Source organism: Gigantopelta aegis, chromosome 9, assembly GCF_016097555.1.
Source record: "Gigantopelta aegis isolate Gae_Host chromosome 9, Gae_host_genome, whole genome shotgun sequence".
Lineage (NCBI taxonomy): Eukaryota > Metazoa > Mollusca > Gastropoda > Neomphalida > Peltospiridae > Gigantopelta > Gigantopelta aegis.
This window is the reverse complement of record NC_054707.1, coordinates 32,968,899-32,991,501: the sequence shown is the minus strand read 5'-3', so window position 1 is coordinate 32,991,501 and position 22,603 is coordinate 32,968,899. Positions and strand designations below refer to the sequence as shown.

The following is a 22,603-nucleotide window of genomic DNA, read 5'->3' as shown; positions in this document are numbered from 1 at the left end:
AAGAAAATTTTGTTTTGGTTGCCTAATTTTAATCAACATTAACTATCTGAAATATAAAAATTAGAAAAACCCACGAAAATAATACTTAGCGATTCACACATGAACATTATTTAAAAAACCCAACAACATTTAAGTTAAATTAATCAAATTAATCAAATCTTCAAAGGCCAAAGAGTTGATGGAACACATTTAGTATAACGATATTTCACGTTCACTCACTCACTCACTCACTCACTCACTCACTTATTCATTTAGACATGTACATAGGGCTGACTGCTCAGTAAGACAGTGTATAAAAATAAAAACAATTTCAGCCTGTAAAGCATATAATTATTAATTATTGAAACAATATTAGTGACCACAACTAACTCTTTGCTTAATGGATACGGAAGGATGAGACATGTGCAATTATCATAACATTGATTACTGACAATATACATGTATTTTTACATTAACTCATGTATACTGCCATTATAGGAACAGTTTTAAAAAGATGGCTTCTGTCTGCCGTCATGTACATGCATTCATGTGTATGTTTAAAAATGTAAAATAATTTATATCACTGTTATGATTGTTTACTGAATTACAGTATGGCTCAATGAATGTAGCCTCATAATTTAATACTTTACTACTACGTAGTGATTATGATAATAACACACAATTCTTATTTAAATTATTTCAATCAAAATACATTCTCAATTGAAATTATATGAATGACTTATAGCTAGCTTATTTCATTTCAAAATGTCATCACAGATGAAAGATATTAAATTAATGATGATTGACAAATTAATAAAATATACAGTATATATAATATAGCTTGGTTAAGACATGCACAAAATTTAATAATATGATCAGTATCACACTTTGATCAGAAACCAGTGTTCCGGCACCTAACCTGTAACTATCTGTCACAGATCTTTAAAGACCATGGCTGATAAGGTGCCAAACTCTAATTTATAAAATACCCTGTTAAGAGTCATAGTGTAATATTAAAGTTTTTTGTTTTTTTATTATGGAGCAAGTAAATGGTATTAATAAACTGACCATATTTAATTGTTACAATAGGTCAATCTGAAACACATATTTGAAAAATAATTAAAGGTTTTACTGAAAAGACAGTTGTGCTACATGACACTGAAGACCCCAAAAGGCATTTGGTAAACTCAAAATTTAATTAAAACTAAATAAATATGTATGTTTTATCAATGTATTGTATGAACAACATAACCCAATACATGTATAACCCACTATCAAGTCAAGAGATGAATAACATAATTTAAACAATTGCAACAAAACATTGACACATATGACAAATAAAAGCACATGAAGAAATGTTCAGTTCAACAAATAAAGTAAGCAAGCTGATGAAGTGATCAAAATTTAATACCTGATTAAGTTACACTAATGTGGTTAATGGACTAAACAAAAAATAATAATAAAAAGTAAAAGGATTTATAACTAAATATTATTTCATAGCCAATATTTATATGAATGATAATTTTACAGAAGAAGGAAATGTTTTATTTAACGACGAACTCAACACATTTTATTTATGGTCATATGGCGTCGGACATATGGTTAAGGACCACACTGATATTGAGAGGAAACCCAGTGTCGCCACTTCATGGGCTACTCTTTCCGATTAGCAGCAAGGGATCTTTTATATGCACCATCCCATAGACAGGATAGCACATACCATGGCCTTTGATGTACCAGTCGTGGTGCACTGGATGGAGCGAAAAAGTAGCCCAGTGGGCCCCACCGATGGGGATCGATCCCACACCGACCACACATCAAGCGAGCACTTTACCACTGGGCTATATCCCGCCCATACGATAATTTTACAGAGCCTGGCCAATATAAATTTTAAGTGTCCATCTAAGATAGTTCCAGTAACAAAACTGTTGTTCTACTCAAAACCCAGGTGGTTGTCAGGTGCTGGGCCTGGTATGGCTTTATGTGAACCTAAAAGTTAGTAGACACATACATATGGGCACAACTATTTACCCATGGGTATAATTAACATCATTCTTGTCTTTTAAAAATTTAATTTAGAACAAAAGCATATTGTACAGAATGTAAAATAAAATTAAAAAATTGGGGTAGGCCAAAAACCATATGGACTGAAAGTCTGACCATTAAGGGGTAACAAAATAATTTTAAAAAAGGAAAAAAGAAAAAAGAAAAGAAAAAGAAAGAAAAAGTATTAAAAGCAGTTAATTTTTTAACTACTGGATGACAATGAAAATTATTATTATATATACATCTGCTACATACTAACATCCTTACAGAACGGTCCAAGTTAATGACAGGACAAGACTTTGTGGTGCATAACAATCAGTAAAACATTTGTCCTACAGTTAAGACCATGCAGGTATGTTTACCAAATACTCTTATACTACATGTACATTTGAGCTTCTTTCCAAATCGACCTCATGTCACCAATAAGCATTTGTGTGCAACACAAAATAAAGAATTCAGAGAACAATTCCCATAATATACCATTGAGAAATCAGTATTTGTGTCCTTTATATTGCCGACATTGCATTTAAGCAGATCGAATACAGATGTATAACCACAAAACATGAAAGATATACTAAAAAGCAAAAGTTTTTGTGACACACAAAAGACAAAGATAATTGATGATAAGTTTTTACTGCTGTGTATGAAACGTTATAACATGGAAAGAGAAATGTCCGAAGGTATGGAAACGAGCAATAGTCCTTGAAAAGGGTGCACATCCCATATGCAAATGATCCACATCACTAGAGGGGGTCCAGAGTGAAGTTCACAGTCAGTAGCCAATGTGTCCACCTTGAGCATTGATACAGGCCTGGCACTGTCATATCATTGAGGCCACTAAATGCTGGAGAAAGTTCCTGGGAATGCCATTCCAGATCTGAGGAAGGACCAGCCGGAAGCGTCCCTCCATTTCATCCCAGACATGTTCGACTGGTGACAAATGTGGAGAAGGAAATGGGATTCATCGTGAAGAGTACACATCTCCAGTCACGTGCTGTCCATCGCAGGTGTTGTCTGCACAACTGGAGATGTCGATGTTGATGTTCTTGCGTCAGAATTGGCCTTCTAGCTGCGCGTTTTGCACGGATGCCGTAGATGCGTAGACGTCGTCGGACTGTCCGTACTGATACACCTCTGTTGCCAGGGATGGTATGCGCTGTGAGGGTTACTGGCTGGAACCTGTTTTGCAGATGCATGATTCGGATCCATGTGTCTTGGCGAAGGGTTGTCATGGGTGGTTGGCCGCTACGGGGACGGTCCCTGACCTGGTTGTTTTGTTGATATCACTGCCATAAGTGCCATATGGTGTTTCCGTGGACGTTGAATTGATGTGCCACGTCACGTTGCAAGGTCCCAGATTGAAGCATCCCTATGACTCGCCATCTTTCATTTTCACTGAGGCGTGTCAAACCCAGAGTTTGCACCAAACAGTTCACTAATGGTGTTTTTCTGACTTCTGGACTTTTGAAGGCTGTACAGAGTGGCAATGATTTGCAATTGAATGTCTGGCCTTTTATGGTGAACACTGGACAGGATTTCTCCCCAATATTCCATGTTTCTTGCACAAAGCATGCAATCACTGCAACAACTGCTTGGTTGCATTTCTTTGAGCTGTTTCATGCATTTCATTTCATTTCAACTTATTTTCGTGCTTATATCCAATTAAGGTTCAAGCACGCTGTCCTGGGCACACACCTCAGCTATCTGGGCTGTCTGTCCAGAACAGTGGGTTAGTTGTTAGTTGGTTAGTGGTTAGTGAGAGAGAAGAGAGTTTGTAGTGGCCTTACACCTACCCATTGTGCCCTTAAAAACTCGCTCTGGGTTGGAGCCGGTACCGGGCTGCGAACCCTGTACCTACCAGCCTGTAGTTCGATGGCTTAACCACTATGCCACCGAGGCCGGTTGTTTCATGCACATTTTCTCTGGTTAACATCCATAAATCCATTCACAAATTTATTACTCCAAACAATCCATGTCACAATAACTTTTGCCTTTGAATATAAATAAGCCTAGTGCCATTGGTGAAAAAGTGCAATTTGATAGAAAAATGATAGCATATAAAATCATTTGTCAAACCCCTCCCCCAAAAACCCCAAAACAACAACAACCAAAAATCCCATTTATTATTTTTTTTAAATGTAAATTATTTCATGAAGTTCTTCACATTAAAAATATCTGTGTAAAAAAAGAAGAAGCCCAAAACAGATTTTATTATAGTTACCAGTATTATGTTATTTATGAAATTAATCACTTTCATGGAGAAAGCCTCTAAATGAATGTTATAAAACTCAAGGCAACAAAAGTTTAACTGCATTGTATTAGACAGTAATGTCAAACCTGCTAAACAAAATTTTAAAAGTTAGAGAAAAGATTAATACATTATTTTGAATTAATTCTTGTACATTTATTATGTTAAAGCAATTACAATTGCAGTTTCTAAAGCATTATCGCAAGAATCTCAACCACAGAACGAATAAGATTGTTTGTTTTTGTCATTGCAAAAGGAAAACAACAGAATTAGTCTGTCCAATTGTTAGCCTTAAAAATGACATAGCATACAGGATGAAATAATGTGATAAGCTACTGCTTACTTTTAGTTGACAGGTGTTTACTTACACAGGTTCATTTCGACTAAAACTGAGACTGTTACAGAAATCTCTGTGAAGCAAGGCATTTTATCAGCTTAAGTGCAGATGTGCAGCAAAAAGAAAACATTGCTTTATATCTACAAGAGAACATTATTAAAAGAGACAGTGTGTTGCTTAAACTGAATAGAGATTTAGGACATGGCATGGTTTTCATAATACCCAACGGCGTAGACGACACGGGGGCCAAATCCTTGTCCTGCTGGCGCTTATCCTTCAGTCGCTTTAGCTTGCCACCCTTAAACTCTGGGTTTGACACTGCTGACGAGTCTACACAGAATATACAGCTTCTATAGCATGCAAACACAAGTCCACTTAAACCTACTACTTGTTGTGACATAATATGTAAACAGAACATCAGAAACATGCTTTAAAAAAACAAAAAACAAACCCGCAAACAAACCCTCCCCACAACTACTCATACACTTCACACACCATATAATTATTAATACTCTACATGCACACAATGTAATTATATCCCAACAGACCAAAGTAGAATCAAGCAAAAGAAAAATACTTAAAATCTATAAACCCACATTAAACATTTTTAAATTTATAAACTGATTTAAGTTGGCTAGCCACACATTCTTGGGTTAAAGTATTTACAAATGTAAAAACCAAATAATCTTTTATATATATATATATTTTTAAATCTGACCAAATATCTCAACATTTTCTATACTACTTTAAACTAGTCCTACTAACATAGATAGTTTAACATATAATTTAAAAAAAATAGAAAAAAGGAAAAAAGAAAACTTTATTTCACTACTCAAAGCACAACTCCTACACAGATCTACTATATTCACATGCTTCTGCAATAGAAGAATATGTACTCTTGTGGTGACAAATGTTTTGATGAAATATCATGTTGTCAAAACTATTTAAAAGTCCTGAATCTCCCTGAGATATTGGATGTGTTGTTACACAAGTAAAAACTGTTAAGTATTTTGATATTAAATATAAAAGTCCTAAATATAATAATAATAATCACAATAGATTTTCTTGTCATTTATTTGCAATAAAAGAGCACTAAATATTTTTAAGCTATTTTTTAAACAACTTTGTTAGCTCAAATGCACAAACAAAATCATGAACAAAACATGCTAATTATAAATTAAAACTGTCAAAATGTTTTTGAAAGCAACAGGTTAACAAATTACATAATTGCTAAAATATTATGTAGAAGATAAATAAATAAAAAATAGTACTTTAATAAAAAAAAACCCCAAAACCCCCCAGATAAAACTACATGCCACTGAAGCAAGCTGGTTTTTAATCACTAAAAGCTAAAAACAACATAACATAAATGATTCAATTTTTTTTTTTTTAATTATTACTTTTTTTTTAATACTATAATCGGGTTACAAACAATGATTATGGTTGTGTGTAGGCATTCTTCTTCATATGACAAAGACAATAATATTTTTGTACTATATTTCTATTATTTGAGATTAATCTACCTGTCTTTTGTCTTGGTGCAAATACAAATAGAAGTAAGGCAGTATACATATATAGAGAATAACTAGTTAATGATGTTGCATGTCGGCTTTATTCTGTGAAGGTAAGATGAGAAATTCTGCTCGGCAGAGCCTCACGGAATTTCTCATTTGGCTTGAAGTAAGAATGAACAGGATAAAGCAGATACCCTACGTCATTAACTAGTTATTATCTTTGTCCTGCAGACCATAAAAATTAAGGGGAAAAGCTGTTATTTCAGCCACATTGTACGATGACCTAGAGGTAAAATGAGCGATTTTGTAATGTAGCTATGTGTGCTTTATCCGTCATCATATTCTGTCAATAGAAACAGTGATTGCAGGATGAAAAGGAATTCATAATGTTTATAACCTAACAATGTTCTACATTAAACAAAATTAAGACTGATAGCTCCATTTAAACAGGGTGGCAGAGAAGCATGGTCTCAATGTTCAAAAACAACATCAACCATTGAAAATATTATATGAATGATTAGGTGAATTACTACTGAATAAGTTGCAAATGCAGGAAGTTAAATGTGGATACAGGGCATTCAGTTATTACCACCAATAAAGTTTCTATGTGATGGATCTCTAGAATTTTAAACCAAAAAAGGTCAAGACTTGAAATTTTAGTTTTCCTATCGATGCTATTTTTATAAGGCAAATTAATGAGCAGAATAATGACCACTGGTGCAGAACCTCCAAAGAAATTAAAGTTTTCCAAGATTCTAGAGGAATTTGATGATTACCTTCTAAAGATAACTGCCATAAACAAATATACTATGCAGATGAGCTGCATGACAATGTACAGATTTATACAGCTGAAATTTCTGTTTATGCAGTTACCAAATGTGGTCTGGTATATTTTCGAGAAACTAAAAGATATACTTGAATTACTAAATATATTTTTGACAGCTTGCAATAGAGGTATTTCACATTCCACTGCGCATGTGCCCGTTGCGGAGTTACTCGAGGACGCAAACCGCGAGATTTCGCGAGATCTCGCCAAAATAGACCTATCTGCAAATTGGGGGGCAAAAGCAATGGGAGGCCACGACCATTGTTCAATTATTAACTGTTCCAACTGCATATGTCCGGGAAATTCGTTATCCTTCCATCGATATCCAGCCAATGGATATCGGAAACGATTGTGGGTAATCGTTTCACGTAGAAAACGATTTTAATGTTACTGTAAGTACGAGGGTTTGTTCGGCACATTTTGTAGGAGGGAAGCCAGTGAACGCATAAGGGACCAAAACCTTACCGGTTCTGTACAGGACATTCCTACACAGGGCGGTCTAGTATACTTAGATATGGTGGAAAACACATTAACAGTAAAGAAAATAAATATATATTTTGTATATAAAGACAATATATGTATATTTCGGATTATACTCAATAAAATATATAACGTGTGCGTGTGTAAATATATAAAAAAATATATGTAGTCAGAACAGCTCTGTACAGAACGTTCCTATACAGGGCGGTTTAGTATTCTCTACTTAGATATGGTAGTAAACAGTAAATAAAATAAAATAAATATCTATTTTGTATATACAGAAAATATATGTATATTTCGGACAATACTCAACAGAATATATATATATATATATATATATATATATATATATATGAACTTTTAATGTTATTATTACTCAGTATGTTTCAAATTTAATTATAAGTATTGTCTGTTATTACTTTACGTTCATCTAGGTATGAACAAAAAAATCATCCGCAAACTTATGTGAGAACGGCTTCGCCGATTCACAAAATTTACGGATGATTTATTTTGTTCATACCCCGATGAACGTAAAAGAAATAACAGACACTCCTTAAATAATAATAATAATAATAATATATAAATATATATAGAGTGATGACGGCTCTGTACAGGACGTTCCTACACAGGTCCGTCTAGTATTTTATATACTTAGATATGGTGGAAAACACATTAACAGTAAAGAAAATAAATATATTTTGTATAATACTCAATGCGTTCATGTTGACACTGTATAAAAACGTGTGTATGGGTAAACAGAACGGCACCTACCTTCAACCCCCCCCCCCATCCCCCTTTTTTAAATTCTCACTTTATGGATATACATGTAACAGCATAAAAATCTTTTTTTTTTTTTAACTTTTCCCAATTAGATAGACACTAAGAAAAATGCAACAAAACACCTTCTGATATATATATATATATATATATATATATATATATATCAGTCAAACCTGTCCTAGCGGCCACCTGTATTCAGCGGTCACTTGCCTTAAGCGGCCACTTTTTTCCTCCCAAACGATTTATAATGTAAATGCACCTGTAATAAGCGGTCACCTGTCTAACGCGGCCAGCGGCCACCTAAATATGATCCCAAATCGCTAAAATACCTGCATTAAGCGGCCACAGTAAAGTTTTACTCTTATATAAAAGGGATATTTTAACAACAGCGATAGGTGCAGCAAATAACCGATCTTCACACCTTCAGGAATAATAGTACCCATTCAGTCCCGACATCTCCACTGTGTATCAATTAAGGAAGTATGAATCTGACATGCATCTAATTGCCTCTGGGCAGGCTACGCTTGACATTTGTAGATTCACTTACTATAACAATACATCGCATGAAGTCGGAATTAAATAATTAAATGGAAAAAGAAAACAAACTTGTGGAAAACGGTTAATTTAATATATTCTATTTGCATTATTTTTGAAGGAGACAACATGTCAAAAGTTGATTTATAGTCAACTATGAAGCACACATCCGTTAATTAGCAGTACAAGAAACAACAACAAATGTTTTAAAGACTATATATGTGGCAACCTGTACTCAGCGGCAACCTGTCTTAAGCGGCCACGTTTATCTACTCCCTTGTGTGGCCGCTTAAGACAGGTTTGACTGTATATATATATATATATATGTGTGTGTGTGTGTGTGTGTGTATGTTTATATATATACTCTCTCTCTCTCTCTCTCTCTCTCTCTCTCTCTCTCTCTCTCTCTCTCTCTCTCTCTCTCTCAAATATATATATCGATCGATGCCATAACCTGTCGATGCCATAACCTATGGAATCTGTCAAATGTTTTGTTTATACATTTTACGAGATAGTCTTTTAATCTGGCGTTATCAAAACCCTCGGATACAAGTCGCAGAGACTTTGTCCAAGTTGTTGCACTGCTTTTTAATTTGAACCATTCCGCTGTAAATTTCAGCGGACCGTTTTCTACGGCCATTATACCATCTAATTCGAAATATGTACATGTTAGTTGTCAAAGTTTAAAAGTCTCCTACGAAGCTACTCAAGTCGCCCATAACAACCTGTCTGTCACGCCCCCCCAATTTGTAAATAGACTAGTTTCAGTCTATTCTGTCAAGGGACGTTACTCTTCGCGCGCATGCGCAATAGGAATGTGAAATACCTCTATTGGAATTTACTTTCAAATTATGTACAGATTACAATGATTTACTAACAAATTTCTAAATACCTTAATTTACATACTAAATTACCATATACAGTCAAACTTTGCTAATTCAAACTTTGATCTCTCAAAAATTTGATCTTTCAAACTGAAGGGACGGTTGCGACTGAATTGCTATACAAACTAGTAATAACAGACTTCGAAAACTCAAACATCGAAAACTCAATCTCTCAAACTAATTGTTTGGTTCCACCATAGATATTTAATAGATAAATGGCACTTCCAAAACTTAATTTATTAAGTTGCTGGTAGTTTTTAAAGAAGAATGAATTGTCAGCCAAGTGAAGTGTGGGTGTCTCGACTAGTCTTGGCTGTCGGGGATTCAGGTATTAATTTAAGGCTATGTGTTTGGTTGTCGGTGCTTGTTGTAGACTGTACATGGCGGAGGGACTTGTTACTTAATACATAATTACAGACAGTCTGGGTACCAGTAAAGACCAGTAGTAATATCCATGTTGTTTGTTTTTGCTCTCAAATGAGTGGATCGTGTTAAACTAATTCGAACATCTATAGTTAATGTTATTTGGCATTCAGTATTTTAATCTGTTAGTGCATTCCGCCAACTTTCTTCTTCTTCTTTTCGTTCACTTGTTGACTACACGTGGAGGCCAGCAGTGACTATGAATGCTATGGTTCTCTGTAGATCATTTCTTATGCCATACAGCTTCTTCTGGAGAGTTGTTGTAGTTGTCCAGGTAGTCTCCCTCAGCTGCTGAAGGTTTATGCAGTCTTGGATAACATGTTCGGTCATCTGTTCTGCTTCTCCATAGCAGCACATGGAAGAAGATACCAGCCGGAACCTCTTATGCATATGCTGGTTCAGCCTGTTGTGTCCAGTCCTTAGTCGGAAAATGATGACCTGTTCCTGATTCCACCAACTTTCAAGTAAGCTCTTTTCTTTTGTTACTTACATTTAAAATGTACACAAAAGGAACGTGCCACAGGTGAAGGAAGACGCAGCAGCTAGAGGTAGGATTAACTGCCAATTATATATTAATTTGCCTTTCAACAGGAAATGTAAAACTGTCAGAGTTTGGGAGGGGGGTGGGGAAACAGTGCACCATACATTTCTTACAATATCAAATGAAATCATTCATCTGCAATGCAGTTCCAGTTTTTAGGTATACAAAATGAATTTCAAAAACTCAAACCCCTAAAACTATTTTGTAGTTGCCTTAAGTTCGAATTAACAAAGTTTGACTGTACTATGCTATTTTCTACTGCGATTACAATACTCTTCAACTGTCTAACATACATGTATGTACATGTAAACTAAAGCAGTATAATTCCAAATTAAGTACAATATGCAATAGTAAAAACATGTAAAAATGGAGTTGGACATTTTCAGTAACAAACTGCCAATGTGGTAAGTTTATAATCCTACAATTAAAATATTTATCTTATAAAACAAATTCAGCATGATCAGATACTGTTGTATGACAAAATGATGTCTTGTTTGTACGTGACCTTTGCCTCTAACATACTACTCCTATATAGATAAGTTTGTACCAATATATATGCAGTTTGGCTTAAAGTATGACCTAACTCTCACAGTTACAGGAAAAGTCACAATTCTTAAGACTGGCGAAACAAAATTTGTTCAACTCCTTTAATTAATTGTAATATGCTACTACACCATTTGAACAGATATTTAAACAAAAATTAATGCTATAAGTTACAATTTTATAACTGATGAATAGCTGCTCTATACAATTTAATTTGTAATAGAGTAATTGTAAACAAAATTCTCAAAAACCAAAACAAATAAAATTAGATAAAAATAAAATTCGCAATGACAAAAATGTCAAACATGTTAGTAATGAGTTGAAGCACCAAAAACCTAAATGTCAGTAGACATACAGCATGACAATCAACTGAAACAGAACAAAATAACAACAGAACAATCAAACACAAGTGGAAATTAAAATTTACCTCCATACTGCATATTTTGCAGCTGACATGCGACGTACTGTTCGGCATATGCTTGTTCATGATGCGGACAGAGGCCCTCTAAACATAAAGGTATGTTGGGAAAGGCTTTGTTGGTGCCTGAGTAGCGAAGGTGGGGAACTGTGAAGAAGACATGCATTAGGCTATATGCTACATGCATTACATGATGTTTGGTGGGGTTATATAGATCTGCAAAGCCAGCTCATGAATGTGATAAAATGATAGAATGATAAAAAGATGATATCTATGATGTCACGACTACTTGAGTAGCTACTGTAAGGATGTCATTACTAAGTGGCAGATAGCGTTTTCTCAAGTCATATTTAATAAAATGTTTGCTGGGTAACAATTTCAAAGAATAAAATGCTTCTCGACAGGATGTTGATATTTATACAATCTAATTAGAAATATAAATGAAGTTTGAGCTACTGTAAACATTAGGATGACCAGAAACATTGCAAATACAGACAATGAACAAAATAAAATCTATTTAATATGTCATTTCAGTCCTTAAAAAGGCTCTGTTAGTCGGGAACATATGTTACAATAGCAGCAAACTGAGAACAGTCTCTTTAAAATAAGTAAAGGGAATATCATATTAAATATTTTTTTGTAGACTTTGGATCCATCCTGTCCTGTCATCTTATAATTGGTGCAAATTAGCATTCTGTAATTTCATTTTCAAGTAGACTATTTTTATTCTTAATGACAACTCTGCACTGCTGTATGTACACTTAGCTAAGTGAAAATTCCACACAAGGACTAATTTTGTCAAATATATTTTGTTTTTATAAATACACGTATATTCTAAATTGACAATAATTTTAGTTTAAGGTTTGTTATAAAATATTAAATGAACAGTTTTGCATGGTCATCAAATAAAAAAAAAAATATATATTTAAACTTATGAGTTACTAAGAATTTTTAATTGAAAATCCTCAAATAAAATGAATAGTACTTTTAGAAACACAAGGGACACTATCTTCTTAGCTCTTCCTTTTACATACTGTCTATATTATTACCACTAGCTATGAAATCATAACATTGATGGCATAACTAAAACCGATGAATTCTAATTATTACTAAGCAATGCATCTTCAAATTAGAGCCTAAATCAACTACTTAATATTTGATGTTAACAACTAGCAATGCTAAGTTACGGTACTGATATAATCAGCTGACTTATGTGCACTACATGTATATATAAAACAATAGAATATACAATTACAATGTAACTACTAGGTTCAAAAGAAGGAAACATGGGAATAAATAATTGTAGCTACAGCAGTTTTTATAGCTCAAGCGGTTTTAAAATACAAAAGCTGTGACAGTGAAATGACTACTATATTGAAAATGTCTGAATATTCATTAACAAAAGCCACCAAACCCAAGAATTCTGTGGAACTAAATGCCTCATCTTCCATAAACAGATTTAGTGTGACATTTGTTTGTTCATCTCAATACAAAATATTAAATTAAATTAAATAATTCATCAATTTTATTTAAATTAACGCCAAAAACTATTAGTGAAGTAAATTTCATGATTAACCTAATTCTATTTAAAAATAAAATAAAACAATATACCAAAAAAAAAAAAACCACCCAAAAATTCAATACATTTTCATATTTATTAACAAGCATCGAGTTAAAACATCTATACATGTAGATACACTATAAGAAAAGTTTCATTTATCTAGGATTAACAGTTTGCAAGAAATGGAGCTTAGTAAATGTTAATGTTGCACTAATTGCAAAAGTTGATGTTATTATTGGTGGTACTATTTAAAAGTACCACCTATATCTACACTTGGTACATTAATGGTATTATTGAGTTATGTTACTTCATATCGATTTTATTAGTCTTTGTTACATCATTTAGTATCTTGATTATCAGATTAACACAACATTATTTTCCAATAATAATTATGTCAAGAAATTTATCAAAAGAATAAGCTTGAAGCTGTTATTTTATCTATGGCTGCATGTATAGAGCAAAAGGTTAACAAAAAGCACATAAATGCTTCTGAGGATTAATTGGTTTCTTAAATTTAGCACAAAAAGCTTCATTGTTAATAATACAAGTAAACCAGTTGTGACTTCATAAAAAGTTAAATCAAAACTTTTCTATCCCCATGTAAGAGTATCAAAGATAACATTGATTCATTTAAATGTACAATCCTCCTTTATTATTTTTCAAACCATATACAGTTTATGGAAAAAGAAAGAAGACCTTGGATAAAACATACATAAAACTTAGCAACCTCTTAAAACATGGGAGATTGGTATGAGCCTCTTTGTCAAAGAACAAGGACATGGAAAAGGTATTGCTAGAATTCCAGGAAAATCCAGAGGATTTTCATCTAATAAAACTACAAAATGTAATAACTAATAGGACTAATCTTATAAAAATCACTGAACATCTTATTTGGTTTTACAATGAAAAAGTCTCATGTAGAAGGAATATTGTACTAACAACACACTATTTCACACCAATGTAAATGAATACACAAGATATTCTAGTCTAATCACTGCATGCAATGTGCCTTTATCATTCAATGTGTTCCAACATGGCATGCAATCAATTCTGACATACAGCTATGAACACTGATAAAAGCAATCACAAACAAACATAAGCATTTTAATTACCTTGTTCATTCATCAAAGGGATTCCATTTTTGAGATATGCTTCCGTCAGTGCTTCTAAATAATCCGTCTAAAACAAAATAAAATTTATAATAATAATATAAAATAAAACAGAATTTGCATTATCCCAATGAATGCGATAGTTAAACCATACCAACTGCATGCAGAAGTTCTGATTTCAATGAAGTCTGGATTTTAAACATTTTGTAAGCATGAACCTTGGTATTTCAATTCCCTAAATATTAAACAATTATAACCTGTATTAACTAGCCAACTGTGTTGAGGAACCACTTTTTATTACTCCTTTAGAAGTCTGCTTAACACCATTGTGCCTGTAGTAAACATAAAATCTAAAAACATTTGTAATTCATTTTAACTTGTGAGATCATGGCCATAGTAATAAAAACATTAAAGACTTTCAAATATTTTATACAAAATGCAATACTAAAGAGAATAACTGTATAAATAAGAATATAAATTAAAATACAAATTGTACAGAATTATAGATGCCTTGTCCCATGGGGCCTGGTTTAGTCAACATATATTTTGGTAATAAAGAATCTTACACATAAACAATAATACTTCCCCCCCCCCCCCCCACAACAACAACAACAAATAATAAAATAAAATAGTAATAATAAAACAATTAATTAATTTAATATACTGATATATCGTTGTGTATTAGCTGACTCTGTGGATAAGCCAACCCCTTAGTTTTCCCCTAAATATCTGGTACAAAAAGGTTGGTATGATGTATAAGCGAAATCAACTTTTATGTAGTTGAAACGGACAAAAAACATTGTTCTGTTCTTTTTTCAATTGAATCGATCATATGACATCGGTAGCTGATAAATGTAGTTTAACTTTTATAAGGCAGTGTAAATATTATTTAACACCCACAACAGATAACTGAAATGATGAACACTACCTCTTTTTATAATACTGGTATTACTTGTCGGTGGCTTTTGCCAGAAATTGTCGAAACAATAAAAATACAATAATAAAATAAAATTGATTTTATTTTTCAAATGAATATAACTTTTATGGTGTGCATCAAACAAACAGATCGACACTGGTGTGGGACTTAATAGAGGCTTTAAAAATACTTGTTAAATAATGCAACGGTAAGGTTTTGAAGCTTAGAATGACTGATGAATTTTCGTTAGTATTGTATTTCTGTACATGCCAATATTTTATTGTATTTTCTTAGACATTTTTAGTTGACTCCATGTATTGGCTGACCCCTCTTCTCATGATGGCATTAAAGGGACAGACCCTAGTTTCAAACATTGAAAATTAACAATAAGTTCAGTTAATCTACAAACCTGTAACACATTTTGATAAAGTTACAATTGAGTGAAACATGAGTCTGTGGCTTTGAAATGGTGAAATACCATCTAGAAATAGACTAAAACTCAACTCCATAACTCTTACTTTTCAGACGCACGTGCGTTTTAAAAAATACGAGAAATGAATTTTGTGATATTAAAAACACCATGATGACCAAACAGACTTCGAATGTACGGAAATTGATAATCTAAACCATAAAATCTAAGTAAAGTATGATTTCAGTTATCAAAAATGGCTATAATAGTAAACAATTTGCCTTAGTGTTTAAAAACTAGGGTATGTCCCTTTAAGAGGGGTTGAAAAGTCGGCTAATACACAGTGATATATGGTACTGCTATTTTAACAATGAAAATTAATGTAGTGCTAAATTAAAAATGGAACATAGGTCTGAAACACACTAGAAAAGCAGGTCATTATAGAAGTTAATAGAAACATAGAATTAATAAATACAGAATATTATGATCATTGTACAGTTTAAGAGAATGATCAACCATTGCATTTTATTACATACCTATTTAATTTTACTATAATGATAAAGGTCTTTGGAAACCGTGTAATAAATTTATCCTGTATCGCACATATGTGCAATCTGGACCGGACTGGACTTTTAAATGGAGAATTCCCTTTTTCTTTTTATTGCAGTTAGAGCTTTTTATTTACTTATGTCATACATGATTTACAAATGACGTCATATCGTATTTGAAACATTACACAAGGCTGCCGCAGAGTATGATTCTTAATGTTAAATGAATCCATGAAAGGAGTTTTGATCATGGATTTAACAAAGTGTTGTTATGACGTTAAATTAAAAACCGTTTTTGTAAAACATAAAAGAAAGTATGTAATAAATACAGAACTTCACATACAGTGTTTTCGCTTCCTATTTATTGCATAAGTTTATTTTACAAAAGAACATACCACTTGACCACGTAGCACTCTCGTGGTATATATATTCTTGTGCAAAATAAACTCATGCAATAAATAGGAAGCGAAAACAACATATGTGAAGTTCTGTATATATATTTAAACACATTATAAATTTTAGTTGATCATGCTAACAAAATAGTCCACGGTCATGTAATGATAGGATCTAAATGATCGAAGAAATAAGTGATGGAATTGTGATGTAAAATTTTAAGTCTACTACATGGATGCGAAAACACTGAGTGCAAAGATGGATGTGTGAATTATCAAAACAAATAAAGTTAATATCAATACATCTCTCATTATGATGTATCAGCCTTGTAGATCTCAAAACATATACTGACTGATATATTTTTAAGTTAGTAAAATATGGCAGCGTAGAAAATATACATTTGCATACAATTATCAATAAACATATATTTAAGCAACAGAAGATATTAAAGATTAAACTTGTTAATTAATATAATACAATTATATTTATTATACCAAGTTACAATAAATAAATAAAAGTTGCAATGATATTTAATTAAAAAAAAGTACCTAAAATACATGTAAGTAATACAGTATAGAGGAAAGATAAGTCAAAGAAAGATATATTACCCAAAAAATTAATTGATTAACTAGTACTTACTTTTCAGTTTTAGCACACACATTTTAGAATCAAAAGAATTTAAAAGATTTTTAAATATAAAGATTGTCAGTGAAAAGTTTAAGAATATAACATTGAATTATCAAAATACACCTCCACCATTATGTGTTTAAATTGAAAATAGTACTTGTTAAACTGTTTCATGTAAAAATGTGAGAAGAAATGAAGAGTTTAGGCGCAAAACGCGATATATCCATTTTTCATTTTCAGTAAAAGAGAGTTTTTTAATTGGCGTATATCGCGTTTTGATAAAAAAAACCCGGGATTTACCCAATACAATTTCATAAGGATCAAAGACGTTTTGCAGCAAATCAGCGGGACTACGATTAGCCCTTACTGACATACAATAATGGCTTTAAATAAAAACTAGAACGAAAATGGTTTATATCGCGTTTTGCACCTGAACTCTTCAAATTAACAGCTTATATTAACAGCAATATTAGTGGATTCTTTTTGGAAATTGTCTTCAAACTAAACATACAAATGGTTTCTTTTTGGCACAATTACACATTTTCAATCAAGTCAGCTAGAATAAAATGTATTTTCACAGAGCATTAATGCACATGGATTCATAATAAAAACTATTAAGAAAAACAATGCTATATCAGCAGGAACTGAACCAAATAGAACACAGTTTCAAATAATTAAAACAAACCTCCATTAAATGTCTTAATATTTTAGCAAAAATGTTTTATTAATTAAAGTATAGACATATATAGCTAGGTAAGGATTGAAAGAAAAAAAAGAAAAAAAGATGGAATGGATAAATTTATAGCATAATCAACAGCACCAATATAACAGTGGAAGGAGTACAACATTTTTATGTTTACCAGTTTTCTCACCTTTACTGAACAGAGTCTCCTAATACGAGAGTCAGCACTAAATACCTAAAGTTAAGATCAAACTAGGTTAATAGAAGAAAGAAAATATAAAAACCTGTATGAAAACCTAGCTTAACAAATACAGATCATCACAGACTACATAATATATGAGATTGGACAGTGTTCAAACTGTGGACTTGGGGTTGAAATACACTATTTAATTTAATACCTTTATTATTCAAATTCCAGTCATTAACAGATAAATACACACATCAAAATCTCTTAACACATATTTTGATGAAAATTATTTTATGTGGTTTTTAACTTTAAGAATACAGTGTCAATTTTTTCCTAAAAGTCTGAGCTTTTAGGACATTCCGTATCATCTAACTCTCATTTAATGACTGTTTCAAATTATAAGACACTTACAGGTATGTAAATATCAACTATTTTCAATTTATTTGTAACAAAAATGTTATATTGATAGCCAATTATAGGACTTACATCAAAAGACTAACTGCAAACTGTTAAAGATCTTTTAAAACATGTGTTACCATGATCGAAAAATATAAAGAAAAAGAATTGTTTACACTATCAAATGAAAAAAAAGTTATAATTTCATCAATATATTTTTCAAATAGTAAAATTTTGACCCCATTTATTGTAAATTTTGATTATGCACTGGCAAAACAAAATATAAAACTGCTTCCTGAAGCAAAAACAAAGCATAATGCCATGAAAACTGAATCAATAAAGAGACTGGAAACTTCTTTTTCTTGATAAATTCATAATAAGTGCATGTTCTGTTTGTTAAGTGATACAGCAAATATAAAGTCATGTTTTAGCAACTCACCTACTTTGAAACGTATTAAACAAGTAACTAATTACCCTCCGTTGTTGCCGCTCCTCACTTCTTTCCTGAGCAAATATAGGAATCCCATTATTGGTTCTCTCGTCCTGAGACCGTGGGCGCTTTGGTGTGCTGGATGTATATCGAAGAGGTGTAGGTGCGAACTAAAAATACAGGCAACGCATGCACATGCAACAGTGAATTGAAAAAGTGAGTATGCAATTGCATTAAACATTTCCAATGCAGCAGAAGTTATGAATTGGTGCAAAAATATTTAATAAGTCATGAAATGGTAAAAGGGTGAAAAGTAAAGAGAATAACAATCCATGCAAATGCACTAGTCCTCATTTCCATCCCAGCATCTCGATGCTACCAAAACTGATTTTGTTTTTTTTGTATTTTGAAACAGTTAAATTACGAGACATCGGAAATTGATGTAAATTGTTTTTGAGTTCCATATATTTTAAAAACCAAAGACCTCTGAGCTTAATTGGATCCTGATTTTGTTAAAATGATTGTACGTATAATTTTCTATTGTCAAAATGACTATTTATTTGCTATTTAATTCAAAATTCAAATGTACAGTTTTGTTTTCAAAATAGTTAACTTTGTTTTTAGGTTACAATAAAGAAAATGACAGGTGTATGGAGACAAAATGTTTGACACACGTTGTCTCCAAGGTTCACTTCCTATTTATGAGAATTGGTAGGCAACATCATGTTAAAAGACAAATGTGAGAGTGAATGCAAGATGAAAAACAAGAAAAAAACATCTGAGTAGTTTTGCTGTTATTACAAACCTTTTCTGGTTTTGTCTGTGCACCAACTGAAGACTTCTTGTCAACAGGAGCTTCCTAACCAAACATAAATATTAAGATGAAGCATATATTACATGTATTTAAAATAGTTATTTAATATTCAAATCAACATTTTATTTATGCAAAAATAAGTTGAATTCCATTGGCTCGAACCCCATCAGTGATTGAGAAAGTGTTCCGACTCATCGGGTAGTTCGACCCAACCATTCGGTGTGTATCACAGGACTTCATTTTTGGTTGGATCATTGTGGTGTATTTGACCCTTCTGAGTTTGACCCAGTGAGATTCTACTTGTATATGTTTTAATAAAATAATGGACACTCAATATTTTTGGATGAGTGAGAACCGTTTTATAAATAGTAAATATAGTGAAAAATTGGATATTTGAACAATGACATTGTTGTTAATGAATTGGGGAATCTTTTATAAAACTATATCATTATACTAATGTTAAAAAAATAAAGAGATTTATTATTTGTTAAAGAAATAAAGAGATTTATTATTTGTCAGAATTTGACCAAAAAATAACTTTTATATATACATATAAAAAGTTTTTTGCGTTATTTTTATCATCAGTGCTTCTTGAAAATAAAACCTGTTATTATATAACAGCTATCTAGAACATTCCTAACTAACTCCAAAATTAGTAAGTATTCTGCTAGTACTGTTAATAGCTTGCTATGCCTTATCACCAACCAGAACTGGGGGCAGAATCTTGAATGCCAAATAAACAAACATTTTAAAATAAAATTTTATTGAAAAGCACTTGAGTTTATAAAAATATTAAATCAAATCAGAATTGACACAAATTACTTTTAGCTGAAATAATACAAACTTCCAAGAAACACTTAATCTTTCTTGTAATATTTCAGCACTAGAAAAATAATAATTGATCAACCTTCTTTTGTTCCTTCTCTGTCACAAGCTGTTTGTCTCTCTCTTTTCTTGATTTCAGCTTCTTCTTTTTCTTTGCAGGCTGTCAATTAAAAAATATATAATGGTCAGGTATGACATAATTAGTGTCATTCACTATAAACTACTGTAGATCCTGTAATTAATGCGATCATAATATTAATGCGAAAAATGCGAGCTCGTGTTATTCGCATTAATAATACATTTATATTATTTCTATGCTTTGTCTATGTGTCCCACGTTATTAAAACAAAACAAAGATATAAATTGGTCTTTGGCCACCCTGTCAAAAGCCGACACGATTTATCGTGCGTGAATGGGTTTTAGCACGCTAATCCTGAAGTCAACCGGTTCTTTGTTTTTACTGTTTAAGTTTGCTTCAACTTTGTCGGCATTCCACCGGGTGAATTTTACTTTCATGATAACTTTAAAATCGCTGTTCACAGACAAGGAAGATACAGTTGTAATGGTTCATGTATGTTAATGTTTAGCCATATTTAGGTAATTTACATGTTATGTTAATGATTGCTGGAAAAATTTGTTTCGAGTTTATCTCACAAAAAAACATTTGGGACTAAACTGATTAATTAATGTGTACACAGATATGTTAGTGTCTTGGTGTCAATGAAAAGACCTGTAACTCAAAGTTAACAGAAAAATACACAGACGTGTGTTAGGAAAGTAGTATTTCAAAGGGAGGCCTCTCGCATGAATTTTGTGTCGCATTATAGTCTGCCCACCGTCACTCGCATTAACTTAAGGGACGTGTTAATTTCAGGATCTACGGTATTCAGTACGGCTACCAAAAACCTACCATGCGTTACCGTACTAAGAAATTACATTGAAAAAACAAGTTATACTAAATAAGTTAGAATATTAACTGCAAATATTTTAAATTTGTTTTTCTGTGTAATAAATACATCCACGCCATTTGGTTTATGTCTTAGTTCAAACAGTTCACCAGTGGTATAACGAAAGCCATGGCAGATGCTATTATCTGTGTCTACATAATTTAAAACCACCCACTAATGCCACTCATTAAACAATGTTATGAAGAAGCCTTTTCTTCATTTCATATTGAATTTCACTTAATGGGCTATTTGTTTCTAGTTTAATCCTTTATATACTTGTAACAAACACATGATAATTAAATACATTCATTGCAACTTTAAAATGCAATTTTACAACTTCACCTACATGTATATCCAGCTACATGACATTGTATAGTTTTGTATAATATACAATATAGTATAATATATAACTAACATTCAATATATTTTTATAACTGCATGATAATTATATCATAAAATATGTACATCTTTCCCATATAACATTAAATCCATGACTGTAATAAAACAAAATATAGTTTTAACCATTTACCATCTAGTTATCACCAAACACAATACAAATGACCACACATTAAATATAATAGATATCTCTATAATGGATGTGCACATGTAAGAACAATACTAATTTAAAGTATATCAACAATAATGAGACATTATGTTTAAATTACTACTTAAATTACTGTTTTTGCCACATAAGAACTACTGGCACATTTAAAATAACTTAATTTGTGGTCTAGTTTACATAACATATAAAATTCAATTCTCAGGTGTTAATATTTAGTTCTTCAATTGCTGAAACAAGATATGTGGTTTTTGTGTTGTTATTTAAAACTATTTGAATTTTAGTCTTTCAGGATCTAAAAAAACCCTGAACACCATGAAAACTATAGATGCTTTTATTCAGAGTCTTTAAAAGATCTCTTGCTACCAAATGGAATGATTAGTCTACATGTAAATGATAGTACTGGGGTTCTTCTTTCATTATCAAAAAAAAGAAGAAAAAAAGAAAGAAAAACAAAAGTGCCAAAACAAACCCCCATTGATTAAGCAATGGGTTGTGGATCATTACCCACAAGCAGAATTAAGTTCTTTCCTATAAATCTCCACAAAAAAATCATGCACTGTCACCATCAAAATCAAGTTAATAAAATAGGCTAGTGGAATTAAGATTACAATTTTAATCCTGGCTCAAACATACAACACTATTTC

At 32.0% G+C, this 22,603-nt stretch overlaps 1 protein-coding gene across 1 annotated transcript in view; it reads right to left on the bottom strand.

Annotated features, from left to right (window-relative positions):
• LOC121382364 (cytosolic carboxypeptidase 2-like) overlaps positions 1-22,603 on the bottom strand; it is a 121,191-nt gene that overhangs the window by 16,917 nt on the left and 81,671 nt on the right. The window contains exons 19-25 of the mRNA XM_041511951.1: positions 20,533-20,610; positions 19,617-19,670; positions 18,856-18,981; positions 17,989-18,033; positions 14,227-14,293; positions 11,563-11,700; positions 4,833-4,940 (exon numbers count right to left, since the gene is read on the bottom strand). Of these exons, the coding sequence (XP_041367885.1) occupies positions 4,833-4,940; positions 11,563-11,700; positions 14,227-14,293; positions 17,989-18,033; positions 18,856-18,981; positions 19,617-19,670; positions 20,533-20,610 (616 nt within the window). The remainder of the gene's footprint in view (positions 1-4,832; positions 4,941-11,562; positions 11,701-14,226; positions 14,294-17,988; positions 18,034-18,855; positions 18,982-19,616; positions 19,671-20,532; positions 20,611-22,603) is intronic.